The sequence below is a fragment of the Cydia pomonella genome, chromosome 28 (assembly GCF_033807575.1).
Source record: "Cydia pomonella isolate Wapato2018A chromosome 28, ilCydPomo1, whole genome shotgun sequence".
NCBI classification, from domain to species: Eukaryota; Metazoa; Arthropoda; class Insecta; order Lepidoptera; family Tortricidae; genus Cydia; species Cydia pomonella.
The window spans coordinates 6,879,999-6,898,360 of NC_084730.1; the positions used below are offsets into that span (position 1 = coordinate 6,879,999).

Sequence of the window (18,362 nt, forward strand, 5' to 3'; positions counted from 1 at the left end):
GGAAGAGTGTGACGGTGCCAATATACCGACTATGAAATATGACGTTTAAATATAGTGGCAATTACATACTTTGTCGCTACCAAATGTGCAGAGTTGACCTTTAAATGAACTAACCGGCCTTTTCAACCCCTAGAGGTCGCTTTTATCCTAACTTTCGCCACTTCAGTAATTTCACTTCAAAAAAACCCTTTTCATTTCTCATGTTCCGAAAGATGGTCATTGTTGTTATAAAAAGTGTGCAGAAAGTGATACGTTTCTGCACTAGAGCATTTTACTTTCCAAGTAAGATTTTTTTTATTTTTAGTCGCTAAGCAATTGGGTTTTAAATAGATTTGTTATACAATTTCCGTTCTGATATTTTAGCTCCCCATTCCATAAATAGCGAAACCTTTTACCTAACTGGTTAATTAAAAAGTACCCTCAAGAAATGCTATAAAAAATTATACTTGGTCATGTTTAAAAAAAAACATATATTTTACTGTCCTCGTATTCAAAATGAAAAGTAGAGTGTTTAACTCGGGTAAAAGGCATCATTTCAGCCTCGGACTATTGGCGCTCTCACTGCGTACGAGCGCCAAACTGCCTCGGCAGAAATGAGCGCTTTTCGTCCCTTGTTTAACAATCTACTATTCTTTGAGCAGCTTCACAATATTTGAAAAATATATAGAGCGCATCTAAGCTAACTTTGCCTAGAACAAAGTAAAGGAGTGTCATAATAAACGTCATAGTTTCATAGAAATTTCGGCATTGCCACACTTTTTCATGTATGTATGTATAAACTCTTTATTGTACAAAACACATAAAATAAATATGGCACAAGATAGGCAATACAAAGGCGAACTATATCCCTTTAAGGGATTTGTTCCAGTTAACCTAATAACACCATGCAGAATAAGCTTGGTCCACCTGTATACTTCAAATTTTAACGTTCTTTTAATACTACGTCGGTGGCAAACAAGCATACGGACCGACTACAGTCTCCGTAGCATATGTACGTCTGCAATTCCAGAGGAGTAACATGCGCGTTGCCGACTCTAACACTCCGCACCCTCGCTGAGCTCTGCCAACCTTACTCACCGGCAGGAACACAACACTATGAGTAGGATCTAGTGTTATTTGGCTGCGGTTTTCTGTAAGGTGGAGGTACTTCCCCAGTTGGGCTCTGCTCTAGATCTGGAATGATATCCGTTGTGCTGTGACCTACCACACAAAGCGAGATGACATTCACAGTGACCATACCATACCTCTCTTTCGGACGTAGTTTAAGGACATACCTCGGGTATGTTCTTAAACTACGTCCAAGTAGCTTCAATGGTTTATTTAGGTGGTGCGTTGTCTTTCAGTATACTAAGAGTTTTTTTTGCATATTTAGATTTAGCTAAAAGTATTTAACTTGTTATTTGTTGTTGCCTAAGCGTAATCAGTAAAACACTAGGATTTGAACGGAATTATAGAAAACTAGAGCACCGGTGTAACCTACGCGACCCCCCTATGTAGGGCTTCTTAGGTGCCCTAGAATCGGCACTTTGGACATAGGTGAGGTTACATGCTAGGTTTGTAAATATTAGAACAGTTTATGGCGGTAACGGCATTTATTTGTGTGACGAGCACAGATATTTGCTAGATTCATGGATGTTTTCTATATATTTTAAGTATTTGTGTATTATATACATCGTTGTCTGAATACCCAGAACTTCTTGGCTTACCGTGGGACTTAGTCCATTTCTGTAAGAATGTCCCTATAATATCTATTTATTCATTTATTTATGATTTCACAATTCAAGCGGCTCAAATTGAGAAGACCTTCTCTCTATTCATTCGACGAGATAAGATTTTTTTTGAATCGTTTATATAAATACACACATATGAAAGGTTACAAAATATATATGTGTCCCAATATTCACCAAATCGGCCTACTAGTTTTGACGCTACGGTGGAACTGGCAATATTTTCTGTATTAACATGTAAAGATGTCCACATACATTTTATCTTTAGAATAGAAGCTATAAATCAATAATTTCTGCTTTGCTTTGCTCGGTCACTAATCAGCTCTGCTCTAGCACAACTGATCGCGCAACTAAAGCTGCGTGCTATAAAGACCACGTACATCTTTCTCATAATATAAGAGCGTTTTCACATAATCTGATCCGATATCCGCTGTCGGATGATACTTTGAGAAAAGCAGCTACTACAGAGATATGGCATCAATATTTTGGTTTTAGGTTATATTTTCAATAATCGAAAGTTTAACAATAAAAACAATGAATAAATGAATATAGAAAGGTGCTTTTGAAACTTATATTTCTTCTCGAATCTTGTCCGTAATTGGATCGGATAATATGAAAACGATCTAATACGAGAGACGAGGGTAATGTACCTACTCGTGCGTGGCTTGCCACTAACGGACAGATGTGCTAGCCGTGCAATTTCGTAAATAAATTTTTGGTTATTTTTTCTTACCTCAATATTGAAAACTTCTTCTGAACAGCTGAATGTCACTAATCCACCATTCATACCACTAAAGTCTTATATTACGTAATATTTACGTATTTTCACGTAAAATCATGATGACCGACTAAATTGTACAATATAAAACACCTCACGAGACCTGCTCATAAGTTTATCAATCCGATTACTTATAAAATTGATAAAATATACGATAATAGGTATTAGATATTGAAACGTCAATGTCGATTTCGGTTTTTTAGTGGCAGACATGTCAATGTACTTAAAGGAGGTTGAAGCTTTTTGAAGGTTTTATGTTAATTCGTATTTAAACAACAAATTCGGTTGTTAGTTATTTACAATATAATAAACAAAAAATCACAACATACAAAAATAGGAAAACAGTCGTGAAAGTAGCTTAATAAATACTTTCAATGAAAACTGTAGCGAAGGTAATCGGTTAAGTCGTTTTCTAGTTATCACAAAAAGTCTTCCGACGTTGGTACAAAGTGCTGCGAAAGCAACTCTTGATTTTTTTTATTATACATAGTAAGTAATTCCTGCAATTTATCTCGACCATGGTAAACCTGCAACGCCACAGGAATTGCAAATACGTTGGCGGCCTTTTATGGAATACACTATTTCCTTAAACGTTTGAAGGTCGTATCGGTCTGGAGAACTGGTATCGTAAATGTGGATGTGATAGCCGCCTAGCTCAAGTGGGATTGCGCGGGACACATCTGTAGGATGCACCCAGACAGGTGGGCCAAAATATAAGCGACCACAGATCACCCGAGGCAGAGGCAGGCCAAATACGAAATGGCGAGGCGACCTGGACTCATTTATGGCGGCTGGCGGGAGCATGGGAGGGGAAGATGGGGGAGGCCTTAGCCCAGCAGTGGGACATAATGTAGTTAAAAAAATCGATCTGGAGACCACAGGCGACAGTTTATTCCGCAGTTTAGCTGCGCGAGACTGGCATTTTCTGGAGAAATATACAGTTGAGGACTGCCGACATTTTAAGTGGTTCACCACCATGGGAATGTTGTCGCGTAGAACGATGGCGGAAAGAAGCGGCAGGGATTAATCCGAACAATTCTATTGTATTTATATATGGGGTAAACACAGTAGTTTAAGGATAATATGTAATTTGCCCTGTACAATTAGTCATGTGAGATAACCTGTGACGTAAACGTTCAGTCTTGACTCAGTTGACCAGAAAGTTGGACGACACCATGATTTGTGTAAAATAATTTAAAATGAAAGTTATTATCTTTCTTTTGTGTTGTGTGTGCGGAAGTTATAGTGAAAATGTGACCAGTATGTATATATATTCCTTATTTTTGTTGTAATTGTTAGTTTTCGAAGCGAAGCCTCAGGCAAAAGCTATTGTTTAATATATTTTTTTTTTATTTAAAATATATTTACACGACATTACAGAAATCTAATGCTTCATTGCAACCAAGATCAAACATATTAACAACAGCACATAATAAAAAGAATACAATAACATTATACACAAAATAAAACAATATTTATTACATTACACTCGAAGGCCTGGCATCCATCACCTCAAGCATTCACTTCTCACACTCGCCCACCGCCATGCAATCAGATCGCACTCCGGTGCTGACGCCAATCAATGTATATTTAACTTGAAAAACAAGTACCGATGTTTATTAATATATCCTTTTTCAGCTGTTCATTTCGACATTAGAGTAAGTGACGACACAGCTCATTGTAACCCGAAAGTAACAAAAGGTAACGTCACTAAAAGAACTCACAAAGTGGTTATAGAAACGGGTAAAAAAATTATACTGAATGCTGGTTTGCAGACAGGCCATATTGAAAGAGCTAAGTAAGTTTATTAATAGTATTTTATGCAACCGTTGTATAAGAAGGGTCAATAAAGGCGAGTGGCGTGGGTTACAATGTGAGCCGGAGCCACAGGTGTAGAACTTATGTACGAAATATCTTTCGACATTTATCAGTCGCTTTTCGGTGAAGGAAAACGTCGTGAGGAAACCGGAGTAATCCAAATAAGGCCTAGTCTTCAGGGCTGTAAGGTCAGATGGCAGTCGCTTTCGTAAAAACTAGTGCCTACGCCCATTCTCGGGGTTAGTTGTCAAGCAAACCCCAGGCTCCCATGAGCCGTGGCAAAATGCCTGGACAACGCGAGGAAGAAGGAGGTTGCAGTAATGGAATATAGTTGAGTCCATGAGAGCATTTTTAGGGCCTGTTCGCTAATAGATACCTACTATTAGAAAATGAACCTTAGTTTAAGTACCTAACATATAAATAAATAATCATAAAATAAATAAATAAATATTTGACGATAAGTCGAAATCAGTCCCGATTTCGGGCCTGATAATCGTTTTCCGTTTCACGGAATATCAGCACATTTCATTTCATGTTCATGCAAAGAAAATATCAGGTCACAATACGAGTATAAGTACAATATGGTACTTCCGAGAACTAGCACCTTAATATATAAAAAAGTACGTTTATATCTGCTGTTAAGAGGCTGTCAACACCCAATGTTCTTGAAATTGATGTTACTTAAACAGTTTTTTAAGAAAGACTATTTGTTTTGGTCAAGTAAGAAAAATATATGTTCATATTCATTATATTTCAAAGATCGTGGTTGTACTCGATACATGATTGAACGAAATCGGCTCGATAGAAAATAATTGCAAAGATTGGTCTTAAAATCACAATTAAACGGTTTTATGTCTTTAATGTTTTGACTTATGGGTCTGCAGTTAAAATCACAATTTCAAAACATTTATATCTAAACCGCTATTGAGTAAAATATTACACTAATAATCCACTTTTTTTTATTTAAATATTTTTCTTATTATTCCCTTGCCCAGGCCCAGTAACATGCGACAGTGCTAGCTCATTTACTCCGATACAAATAGACAGTGTGCGCGCTTTAGGTATTGACAGCCTCTTAAAATAAAAAGCCTCGAAGGAAATACTTTTAAAAGATGCTTAAAAAACTTTTTAATAGACAAAGTCTTCTATAACTTAAAAGAATTTTATAACTATGTAAACCTAAATGTATATTAAAATATAGTTTAAGATAAAATATTAAAACCTAGTTTAAGATAAAAATAATTGTATGCCCGAGAAGGGTAAACTCATCAAAAAAATGTACCTAGTCATATTCTTGTACCTATACAGTTTACACAATAAATATTTCTGATTTCCGTGACATCTACTGTCGAGTAGCAGTACTGAGAGTTCCGCTACTTGACGCTAGATGTAGACTACGAAAATAATAGTATTTTGGTAACAAAACCGTTGTATGGAGTGAGCACTCTCGGTCTTCTTAATTCTATTTGTATTTAGTGAAACGGAAAATTATTCTTCACCGGACCTGAAATCAGGTCTGATATCAGATATGTAATTGGCACATTAGACAGATCGACCAAGCCCCATCACCAAACTAAGCAAAGCTTGTACTATGGGTACTAGGCGACGATATACATCCTTAAAAATAAAATAAAAAGTTAAGTTGAATTAAGTCAAGTTAAGCTAAGTTAAGTTAATTAATTATAATTTTAATAGTTATAAATGGGATACTTAATATTCATACAACATTTTTAGTTGCTCATACAACAATGGTTCAGGACTATATGATTTGGCTGATGAATACGACATACAACAACATAATGAGCCTTGGTTTGAGGTAAGTAAATTTTTGAAAGCTGTGAACCGACGTCCCCATTAATATCACATAATACACCCCGGACCCGGGTTCGTCCTTAAACTACGTCCCAAAGAGAGGTATGGGCATTGTGAATGTCATCTCGCTTTGTGTGGTAGGGCACAGCCAGTGGATGTCATTCCAGATCTAGAGCAGAGCCCAACTGGGGAAGTACCTCCACCTTACAGAAAACAGCAGCCAAATAACACTAGACCCTACTCATAGTGTTGTGTTCCTGCCGGTGAGTAAGGTTGCCAGAGCTCAACTAGGGGGGGGCGGGTTTAGGGTTCGCAATGCACATTTAACTCCTCTGGAGTTGCAGGCGTACATAGGCTACGGAGACTGCTTACCATCAGGCGGGCCGTATGCTTGTTTGCCACCGACGTAGTATATAAAAATATTTCCCGCCATTAAAAAAGTGGCGATTGCTCAATAGAGGTATTAATTGGCTTAAATAAGATTCCATAATATGTAATTATTGTCAATATGCGCGCAATACAATTGAGTTGCTTGCGGGACAATTCCCGTTAAGATAGAACATTCTTACGGTAGATGTCGTTATGTACCTCATTATGGCGTGTAAAAGAAAGGAATGGAAATATTCTTATTCTTGAAAAAACTTGTCATCCTAAATATCGTTGGACCGCCATGAGTGTCGGCGAAAGCTGGCTTGAATTCGCTCAGGATCGAGCAAAATGGCGGACTGTTGTGTTGGAGCCCAAGACTCATTTTGAGTCATCGCGCCAGCCAAGTAAATAAATTAAAAAACGCACGCTTCTGGTAAGCTTCAGTAGCTAAGGTTGGTTAAGTGCAATTAGACCCGTGTACCAAAACATCACAAGTTCGAATTATCAAATCTTGCAAGTGAAATTTGACCCACTTCCCGGTTTCCGATGAAGCTGAAAATTTGCATGCATATGTAAGTCGGGTGACAATGCAATATTATGGTACCATCGAGATGATCTGATGATGGAGACAGGAGGTAGCCATTGGAACTCTGTGATAAAACAACGTAACCTAATTGTGTTTGGGGTTTTTAGAATTGTCTCGATGAGTATTAGTTACTCGTGGAAAGAAAAGTACAGTCAGCGATAAAAGCTTGTACCAAAAATGTTTTTTTTTTCCAAAAACTTATTATTTTATTTATATTTATAAAATTAAAGGACAAATGGCAAAAATAAGTTTTCATTTTCAGGAACATGAAGTAACAAAATCGATGTATGGAAAGTGGAGTTGCAGGCTACGTTTTAACCATGACACAGTACATAATATAAACCCTGTGGATGCTGGATACACTTTTGTTCTGTGCAATGTCATCGTGAAAAACCCTGGTAAGTGCCTAGTGTAAAATTAAACTTATTTTTTTATCAAGATATGGATATGGCTGCATTCGATAGGTAAGTACTACACATTTTAACCTTTTGAGCGCCAAAGACGTCATATGACGCGCGCGGCTACAGCCTAATATCAACCTTCATGCGTACCGAGTTACCGACAACGTTCACGATTACGCGCCGCGAGCGATAGGCGTGGCGTTCAAAAGGATTAAAGAATAACTTTTAAAAAAATCATCGTTTCGAGCAAGGCTGGAACTTGCGATCTTAAGCCTAAAACACACGACACCTGCTGGGGATTTAGATGATTGTTTGTGTCTTTTAGACTTGTGTTTTCGTTTTATAAAATATTTTTCATCACACTTGCTCGTAAACGGTGTTATGTGTAAAATATTTTTTAATTATGTCACTAATTCATACGAGCCAAGTAGATAAAAATGAGTTTTACTTTTAAAATAATGACGTTTATAATGTAACATTTGTTTTTTATTACAAATATTTAATTTGATTAATTTAATAACCATTTAAAATATTTTTTACTCATTTTTGAATCGTGGTTGAATGCCGGATGGAGTGTGCCATCGATGCCTAACGCCTAACCTGTCAAAAATGACAATATGGTGGACGAATGTTTGAAATGTCACCGTATTTAAAATGATTTCGCTTAAAATTTAGTTTTTTACTCACAAGTGTGATGAAAAACGTGTGTACCACGGGTGGTACATGAATTACGAACTCGTGTTAATTAAGACCTCACCCTCGGCTTCGGGCTTAATTAACACTTGTTTGTATTTTTTATTTACCGCCCTTAATACACAATGTACTATTAACCCTAAGGTAGGTAAGGTAGGTAGGTAGGTAAGTAGGTGGTAGGTAGGTAAGGTATGAGGTGTATACACCCAAGATTTGAACTTACAAACTTCAGGAACAGCGCACCGGTCTAATCGCTCTTAACCTACCGAAGCTTACCAGAAGCGTGCGAATATTTCCATTCCTTTTGTTTACACGCCTAATGGAGGTCCATGGCTTAGGGTCTTTAATTTAAATACTTTCAGACCGACCCTTGTACTTGTTGACATAAACGATTCATAATGCGATGTCTGTGTGTAACAAATATACACGGTGTAACATGAGGAAACCGAAACATTTTAACAGTGTATTCCTGATCACATTTAGACACTAAAATGTCGTATAAGCTTCTCTGGATTCCGCCTAGTTTCAGAGAATACCAATCAAAAAAGAATCACCTTCTCATTGTAACTTAAGAGACTGTCAATACCTAAAGCGCGCACACTGTCTATTTCTATCGGAGTAAATGAGATAGCACTGTCGCATGTTACTGGGCCTGGGCAAGGGAATAATAAGAAAAATATTTAAATAAAAAAAAGTGAATTATTAGTGTAATACTTTACTCAACCACGGTTTAGATTAGATATAAATGTTTTGAAATTGTGATTTTAATTGCAGACCCATAAGTCAAAACAATAAAGACATAGAACCGTTTAATTGTGATTTTAAGACCAATCTTTGCAATTATTTTCTATCGAGCCGATTTCGTTCAATCGTGTATCGAGTACAACCACGGTCTTTGAAATATAAATAATATGAACATATATTTTTCTTACTTGACTAAAACAAATAGTCTTTCTTCAAAAACTGTTTAAGCAACATCAATTTCAAGGACATTGGGTGTTGACAGCCTCTTAATGGAAAACGCCTTTTTGATGGCGATGATGGTGGGGCGTAGTCTAAATATCCTTATTGATAGATGTCAAAAAGTGACAAGTAACCTTTGCAAAAACTAGGTTTTACGAAAACACATCGTAAAAATTCATCTTCAGTGCCAGTTTTAACATAACATTAACTTTTTGTGTACAAAAAATAGAAAAAAAAAAGAAAAAAAAATCCTTGGCGAAATTCACTTAAACTAATAGTACCTGGGCGACCGAGCTTTGCTCGGTTATAACTATTTATTGTAATATGGTGGTGTATAGGTGATAATCTTAACTACATTTTTTTACTAAATTAAACTTGTCTGAAACAATAAAAATTAAAATATTATATATAAGCTTGAACATATAAAAAGAAAAAAACAAAACTTAGTCCCCGGGCGGGATTCGAACCCGTAACACTGGTTGTTTCTTGCCGCCCGCGTCTTAACCCGCTGGACCAGTCGGACAGTGGCCTGCAACACGAAATTAGCGACCATATTCGGCGTCGAAAGAATAACGCAAGAAAACTCGAAAACGCGTTTTCCCAAACATTACACTAATCTAGATCGATTGTTTACCCCCCAAAAACCCCCATATACCAAATTTCAGCGAAATCGTTAGAGCGGTTTCCGAGATCCCTGAAATAGATTAAAGGTATAAGATATCATTTTGTCCTTCTTTTGGCCTCAAAAGAGCGTGGTTAAAATATTTCGAGTTCCTCATGTTACACCGTGTATACTATGACAGAATCCTGACTTCACTAGAAATAGCGAACAATAACTTTACCCGTACAAAGGAACTGTAAGTAGGTATCGTCATGTAATATAGGTAAAAATTATCCCAACTGAAACAGATAATAAATAATAAATAAATATAAATAATATTATTTTAGGAAATTATTACACAAATTGACCCGGACCCGGGTACGTCCTTAAACTACGTCCAAAAGAGAGGTATGAGCATGGTGAATGTCATCTCGCTTTGTGTGGTAGGGCACAGCCAGTGGATGTCATTCCAGATCTAGAGCAGAGCCCAACTGGAGAAGTACCTCCACCTTACAGAAAACAGCAGCCAAATAACACTAGACCCGACTCATAGTGTTGTGTTCCTGCCGGTGAGTAAGGTTACCAGAGCTCAATGAGGGGGGGCGGGTTTAGGGTCGGCAACGCGCATGTAACTCCTCTGGAGTTGCAGGCGTACATAGGCTACGTAGGCTGCTTACCATCAGGCGGGCCGTATGCTTGTTTGCCACAGACGTAGTATAAAAAAAAAATGACTAAATCCCACAGTAAGCTCAATAAGGCTTGTGTTGAGGGTACTTAGACAACGATATATATAATATATTAATATGTATAAATACTTAAATACATAGAAAACAACCATGACTCGGGAACAAATATCCATGCTCATCATACGAATAAATGCCCTTACCAGGATTTGAACCCGGGACATCGGCTTCATAGGCAGGGTCACTACCCACTAGGCCAGAGCGGTCGTCAAAACAGATGTCGAAGAAGATGGGAAAATGCCTGGACGCGGACGCAGTCCAACACGTTAGTCTGATCAGATCCGCATCTTGACTCCACAGCTCACATGGCTCTCCACACCGCCAGAGACAGAAACAGATGGAGAAAGATCATAAGAGAAAGTGACACAAAAGAATCCTCGAAAGAATGGGTGAAGATCGTGCTGTAAAGAGGGTTCGACGACCGGTCTGGCCTAGTGGGTAGTGACCCTGCCTACGAAGCTGATGGTCCCGGGTTCAAATCCTGGTAAGGGCATGTATTTGTGTGATGAGCATGGATATTTGTTCCTGAGTCATGGGTGTTTTCTATGTATTTAATTATTTATATATTATATATATCGTTGTCTAAGTACCCTCAACACAAGCCTTATTGAGCTTACTGTGGGACTTAGTGAATTTGTGTAATAATGTCCTATAATATATAATGTCCTATAATATAAGAGGGCATATTTGGGTCGACCGACTGGACGCTGACCTGTGGGTCATCCTAAGTATCGGTCGGCGGATAGAGTGGAGGCAGATCTCCATGAGCTCGGCGTCAGTGAAAACTGGCGTGAAGCAGCAAGGGCGTATACGGCCAGTGCACTGGGGGGGGGGGGGGGGGAGTTGATATCCCCGAGGGGGGCAGACACAACAGAGGAGCATACATTGTATGTACAATTTGAGCTCCAGGGGACGGGGTCAGGGGGGGGGGGGGGCAGCCCCCCCCCCCCCCCCCCCCTGCCTGTGCCTGCCTACGCCTATGGAAAGGGAATAAAAGGGGAAGCGGTTCGGCGAACCGTTCGGCTACTGGAGGGTGTGGTCACTTTTTCTTAAAATATGACCACTATTTCTATTAGTCCAAGTCTATTACAGTTAATAATGCTGGTCCCTAATAGTGTATAATTATCAAAAAGATCAAAACCCAATACAAAAACTATGTCGCTTACACCTTTTTTGATCCAAGCCGTTGTATTTATATAGAGTTGTTAAGCGCACCTCGCGTGCGTTTAAATCGCATTATCACCACCTTGGGTGTAACCGAGTTGTTACTTGTTCACAATTTACAATATAGCATCTACATGGATATTATATAATACTTATGGTCTTAGAATTTGACGACCAGTTTGGCCTAGTAGGTAGTGACCCTGCCTACGAAGCCGATGGTCCCGGGTTCAAATCCTAGTAAGGGCATTTATTCGTGTGATGAGCATGGATATTTTTTCCTGAGTCATGGGTGTTTTCTATGTATTTAAGTATTTATAAATATTTATATATTATATATATCGTTGTCTAAGTACCCTCAACACAAGCCTTATTGAGCTTACTGTGGGACTTAGTCAATTTGTGTAATAATGTCCTTTAATATTTATTTATTTATTTAGAATTCCCGTAAAAACATCCAACATTATGTTAACTGCACCAATCATGGGACATTTAAGAGAAAATTTAGAGTATATTTGATATTTTACCGACACCTGTAAAATTACTACCGCTTTACGCTTTAAAAGTTGAATGTCCAATTCGTCCTTTATGTTTTCTATGTATTTAATAATTTTGAAACCAATTGCAGTAGATTTCATTCAATACATAAAATAGAAGACCCGGGTATGTCCTTAAACTACGTCCAAAAGAGAGGTATGGGCAATGTGAATGTCATCTCGCCTTGTGTGGTAGGGCACAGCACAGCAGATGTCATTCCAGATCTAGAGCAGAGCCCAACTGGGGAAGTACCTCCACCTTACAGAAAACCGCAGCCAAATAACACTTGACCCTACTCATAGTGTTGTGTTCCTGCCGGTGAGTAAGGTTGCCAGAGCTCAACGAGGGGGGTGGGGTTAGGGTCGGCAACGCGCATGTAACGCCTCTGGAGTTGCAGGTGTACATAAGCTACGGAGACTGCTTACCATCCGGCAGGCCGTATGCTTGTTTGCCACCGACGTAGTATAAAAAAAAAAAAAAAAAAGAAAACATAAAGGACGAATTGGATATTCAACCTTTAAAGCGTAAAGCGGTAGAAATTTTACAGGTTTCGGTGAAATATCAAAAATACTCCAAATTTTCTCTTAAATGTTCCATGATTGGTGCCGTTAATGTTTTTGTATTTATAAAATTTTATAACATTTAGACCTTTTTTTTAAATTATAATCCAATTCCGACTCACACAGGAGTCACACAGTCACACCATAAAATAATGAAATGTACACTCAAGATCAATGAAAATCGGTCACTCTACATGGAAACACCACTCAAATGGTTCTATTTACGTTGCTGTTAAGTGTATAATAATCAGGTTTCCATACAAAGTTTATCTAATCACGTGTATATCCAAATATCTGCAGTATGACTAAACAAACATTTATTTTATGATATGATCGATAAAATTTAACACAGTTTTCATATACTTAGGCATTTTGTAGAAATGAAATAGGTATCTTATAATATGCTTATCACACCACACCTGCTCGTAAAGGCTTAATTTATATTTCAATAAAAACCGGCCAAGAGCAAATCGGACTCGCACACGAAGGGTTCCGTACCATTACGCAAAAAAACGCCAAAAATGTGACGTTTGTTCTATGGGAGCCCTACTTGAATATTAATTTTATTCTGTTTTTGGTATATGTTTTTATAATTTTATTGTTTAATTTTAATTATGATGTTTTTTGTTATGACATTTTAATTAATATAATATATCGTTGTTTAAAATTAATAATTTTGATATCAAGACAAGAGATATCAAGAGATATTATGACATATTAATTATTATAATATATAGTTATTTAAAATTCATAATTTTGATATCAAGGTAGGCAACCTGTTTTTTGACATATTGAATTTAGTGACTTAATTTTATGACAATGCATGCATTATTATTTCTATGCCGCTTCTGGCAGGATGTGCTGATCAAAAAATGTACCACATTCAAAGAAATAAAATATTTGATTGATTGATTGGTTGATAGCGGCAACAGAAATACATTATCTGTGAAAATTTCAACCTGTTAATGAGATGCAGCCTGGTGACAGACAGACAGACAGTGGAGTCTTTGTAATAGAGCGTCCCGTTTTTTGGGTACGGAACCCTAAAAACTGATAATAGAGTTGCATTATATCCAAAAGAATGGCAAAGAAAGTATTCTGATGTAAATTTTGAGTTGTTTCCTCAGTTTAGCTAGTAGGATTGAGTTTTAAATGATAAATATTTAATAACATCATTTGAATTTGATTGCGGTGATTTTTTGAGTGTCACTTAATAGAAAAGTTTGTTTAACCCTCGGCCTTGGAACTATCGCAACGCTCAAGATTCCAATGTTTTAATCTTTCGCGTGCTCGTGTAACAATATTAGCACGCTTTGTAAAACAAATTACTATTTAACTAATGTCCAAATTCAATTTAAATAAACAGGTATAGATATTGTAATGCATTTAAATGCATTATTCTTACCTCCACATCTTTTACCTAAGTAATACTATAACAGTACTATTTTTCTTATAATAAATTAGCTAACATATATTATATAATAAATTTTCGCTTTTTTTATATGTATAATTCGAGTAATTCATCAATCCGTCTCTTTTTAAATTGCAAATGAATCTCTAATGTACAGATTATAAACTGAAATAAATGTCATATACTAAGAAACCAATGATTATAAACTGAAATAAATGTCATATACTAAGAAACCAATGATTATAAACTGAAATAAATGTCATATACTAAGAAACCAATGATTATAAACTGAAATAAATGTCATATACTAAGAAACCAATGATTATAAACTGAAATAAATGTCATATACTAAGAAACCAATGATTATAAACTGAAATAAATGTCATATACTAAGAAACCAATGATTATAAACTGAAATAAATGTCATATACTAAGTGACCAAGGCCTCCAGTGCCCCCGGCAGGTGCCTGAGCCACTCAGCCACCACCACGGCAGCATTGGTTGAATTTTTCCAAGTATATGCATTTCTTACTGAAGGCTTACGGCGCTCCCTAGCCATCCCCAAGGTAGAACAGTATGGTTCATACCTTCTAGCTGGATCAACGCAGGTGATACCGAGCTAGCGAGAGAGATGGCGCTGCCAATCAATACTATTAGAACAAATTAAATTATTTTCAGAATATATTTTAATTTCTTTTTATTTTAAGTAGAAACACTACTATATAAATTATAAACTGAAATGTCATATACTAAGAAAAAGTGACCAAGGCCTCCAGTGCCCCAGGCTGGAATCGAACCAGCGTCTGCTATCGCGGATTATTACAAACGTCCAATTACGTGTGTATGATTTCCCCGTATAATCATTCCATACGTCACATAACTGTGCGAATATGCATAATACCTCTGATAATACGAAACATCAGTGCATTGACTCATCTGTTTGATAATAATTATATTTTTATATATTTTAAATCATTTAAATAAATAAAATAAATAAATAAATATTATAGAACATTATTACACAAATTGATTAAGTCCCACAGTAAGCGCAATAAGGCTTGTGTTGTAGGTACCTAGACAACGATATATATAATATATAATTATAAATACTTAAAGACATAGAAAACACCCATGACTCAGAAATAAATATCCGTTATTTACATTGAAGAAATCACTAATTTCAGTAATTCAAATCAAACCTAAGTAATACGTCGAATTGAAATATTTTTGAATGAATGTATATAAGTATTTGTATATTATATATACCGTTGTCTGAGTACTCACAACATAAGCCTTCTTGGCTTACCGTGGGGCTTAACTAGTCAATCTGGTAAGAATGTCCCTAATATTTTTTTTATATAGTTAGACTTAGGCCTTACATTCGTAAAAATAAGGGTCAATTTTATCAAAATTGATTTCTTAACTTACAGCGACTAGAATTAGACTGTTCTTATTTTAAATCAAAAAGCGCTATAGCAATTTAGGTTATATTACAGTTTTTCCTATAAAATGCTTCCTGCGGTTATTTCAACGGGCCGCTATTTGTGGTCACAAAACATGACAACAATGAGTTAGTATTGATCTATTGTTGTAGTTTAGTATTTCCGTGGATCGTTGGTTTGAATACAGTGTTGTACATTGACATATATATCTATAGACGATCCTTACGGGCAATAAGAATGGAGCCAGTACAGCGGTGTCACGCACACGAATTCGAGCCAATCGTGCAGTCTAACGCCACGGCGCGATTGGTTGATGAGTTCGCGTCACGCGCGCGATTGGTCGCAACTAGTTGCGTTAGACTGCACGATTGGCTCGAATTCGTGTGCGTGACACCACTGAACTAGCACCATTCTTAGTGCCCGTAAGGCCCGTCCTTAGATTTATATGACAATGGTTTTGTATGGTAAGTTAGTCGTATTTTCTGGGCGACATCGGCTCAAACAGATTCCAAAACTATTTATACTTATTAAACAGAGTTTCTTTTAGTTATTGACTCGCAAATGATAGGATAGATTTTTTAGGATAGTTTAGTGTTACTACTAACTTAACATAATTCTTTGGAATTTAATTTACTTACATAGTCCTAATTAAAACATTGATTTATATAATATATTTAATTATTTTTTTATTGTTAATTTTTTAGTTCGCCAAATGGCAAAAAACGGAACCCTTACAGATTCGTCATGTCCGTCTGTCTGTCCGTTTATGTCACAGCTACTTTTTTCCGAAACTATAAGAACTATACTGTTCAAACTTGGTAAGTAGATATGAACCGCATTAAGATTTTCACGCGAAAATAGAAAAAAAAAACAATAAATTTTGGGGGTTCCCCATACTTAGAACTGAAACTCAATTTTTTTTTCATTAAACCCATTTTGGGTTCCGTACCCAAAGGGTCAAACGGGACCCTATTACTGAAACTCCGCTGTCCGTCCGTCCGTCCGTATGTCACCAGGATGTATACAGGATGATTCAGGAGACGTGAGCAGGATCAAGCCTGCATATTAGGTAAATTATCAGCAACTGTTTCGTACCAGTATTTGTGAGATTAAGTTAATTTAATTTTTACTGTTCAAAAAAAAGAGTTTTATTTTATTTACGATATTTATGGGCACCCTCTTTGTTTTATCCATAATAAGTGACAAATTGAATGTCATCGGAGTGTGGTTACTTTTATAAAATCGTATCTCACTCAAGTGTGACATTTTATTTTCTTCATAATCAAAGTGCTGTCATAACGGTTAAAGAGGTTTTATCTTTGTTAATTAATTGTTGTAGGGTGTCCATGATTGTAGATAATCAGATTTGTCCTTAAGAAAAAGTTAAATAACAGATAAAAAGCGTGATTGTTTTACTTAAATATGGTGGTGAACGATTCATTAACAATTACTGATTGTGTAGTCTTAGTCCAGCTCACGTCTCATGAATCACCCTGTAGTTAGCCAGTTGAAATTTCTAGAGATTATGTATTTCTGTTGCCGCTATAACAACAAATACTAAAAACAGAATAAAATAAATATTTCTTTCCAATCTCGAGGTTCTCATCCAATCACCGAAGTTAAGCAACGTCGGGCGGGGTCAGTACTTGGATGGGTGACCGTTATTTATAGATAATATAAATTATTTATAGATTATAAAATTTATAGATTATAAAATTTCTGTGCGAGTACGACTCGCACTTGGCCGGTTTTTTAATGTATTTTTTTTCTCGGTACTATCGATATCCGACAAGAAAAAGAGAAAATACCTACACAGATGACTTCATACACGCTATATGAATGTATGTATGTATGTATCTTGTACATCCAACCTTGGCCCATTTGTATGGAAAGCGACGAAATGGGTGAAAGTGACCCGACCGGTACAAGCCACAGTACAATACTGACAGTACATTCGGACGATAATCCTTTGCGTCTACATTTTTTGATCTTGCCGCTTTTTTTTCAAAGGAAAGATTTCTTTATAGGCTTGACAGACTATAAAAATTTGCTAAAAAGTGTGTCGATACTTATGTAAGGTTTATTTGGATAATTGCGAATCCCTCAGTATGCCGTATTTTCTAATATTATTTTTCCTACTAACTTCAAGTCCCTACTCAAATTGTTCCCGTTACAAACTTTCAACCCCTTTTTAATCCGTATTAGGCGATGAATTTTCAAAAACGCTGAAATCGCTTTTCTCGTATCTTATTACAAAGTTTCAAGTTCCTAACTTAACATAAAACTTGATCCCCATACAAACTTTAATCCTCTTTTTAACCCCTTTAGGAAATGAATTTTAAAAACGCTGAAATCACTTTTCTTTTACTTTATTATAATACCTTTTCACGGAGTTTCATTAAGTTCCTAGCTTACAATAAAACACGAATGCCATACGTTCAACCCCCTTTTAACCCCCTTAGGGGTTGAAATTTTCAAAATCGCTTCTTATCTCGTGTATACTTTGTAAATGCAACCTAGTGTGTAAATTTTAGCTTTCCATCATTTCTAGTTACTGCTTTGCGTTGATGAATCAGTCAGTCAGACAAGAGTCAGGACACACGCATTTATATAATATGTATATAAATAGAATAATGAGTAGATTGATTCATTTTTATTATGCAGGTGACAAATGTTATCTTTTAGCTGGCATTTGAAAAGGAGGTTTCTTTAGGGAAAAACCGTAGTCAGTAGTCACCTTTAAAGATTTTCAAAAACCAA

At 36.5% G+C, this 18,362-nt stretch overlaps 2 protein-coding genes across 5 annotated transcripts in view; one reads left to right on the forward strand and one right to left on the reverse strand.

Moving 5' to 3' along the window:
• LOC133533037 (putative fatty acyl-CoA reductase CG5065) overlaps positions 1–18,362 on the reverse strand; it is a 72,726-nt gene that overhangs the window by 23,339 nt on the left and 31,025 nt on the right. Inside the window, exon 1 of one of the 3 annotated variants that reach the window (XM_061871954.1) lies at positions 2,461–3,170. The exons of the other annotated variants lie outside the window; for them this stretch is intronic. The gene's annotated coding sequence lies outside the window, so the exon portion shown is untranslated. Of the gene's footprint in view, positions 1–2,460; positions 3,171–18,362 lie in introns of those variants that run through there. 3 annotated transcript variants of the gene reach the window in all.
• Positions 3,451–18,362, forward strand: part of LOC133533035 (serine/arginine repetitive matrix protein 2-like) — a 62,397-nt gene continuing 47,485 nt past the window's right edge. Inside the window, exons 1-4 of one of the 2 annotated variants that reach the window (XM_061871948.1) lie at positions 3,451–3,765; positions 4,144–4,303; positions 6,058–6,139; positions 7,353–7,488. In XM_061871948.1, the coding sequence (XP_061727932.1) occupies positions 3,705–3,765; positions 4,144–4,303; positions 6,058–6,139; positions 7,353–7,488 (439 nt within the window). In that variant the 5' untranslated portion in view covers positions 3,451–3,704. The remainder of the gene's footprint in view (positions 3,766–4,143; positions 4,304–6,057; positions 6,140–7,352; positions 7,489–18,362) is intronic. The other variant, XM_061871947.1, reaches the window with a different exon arrangement.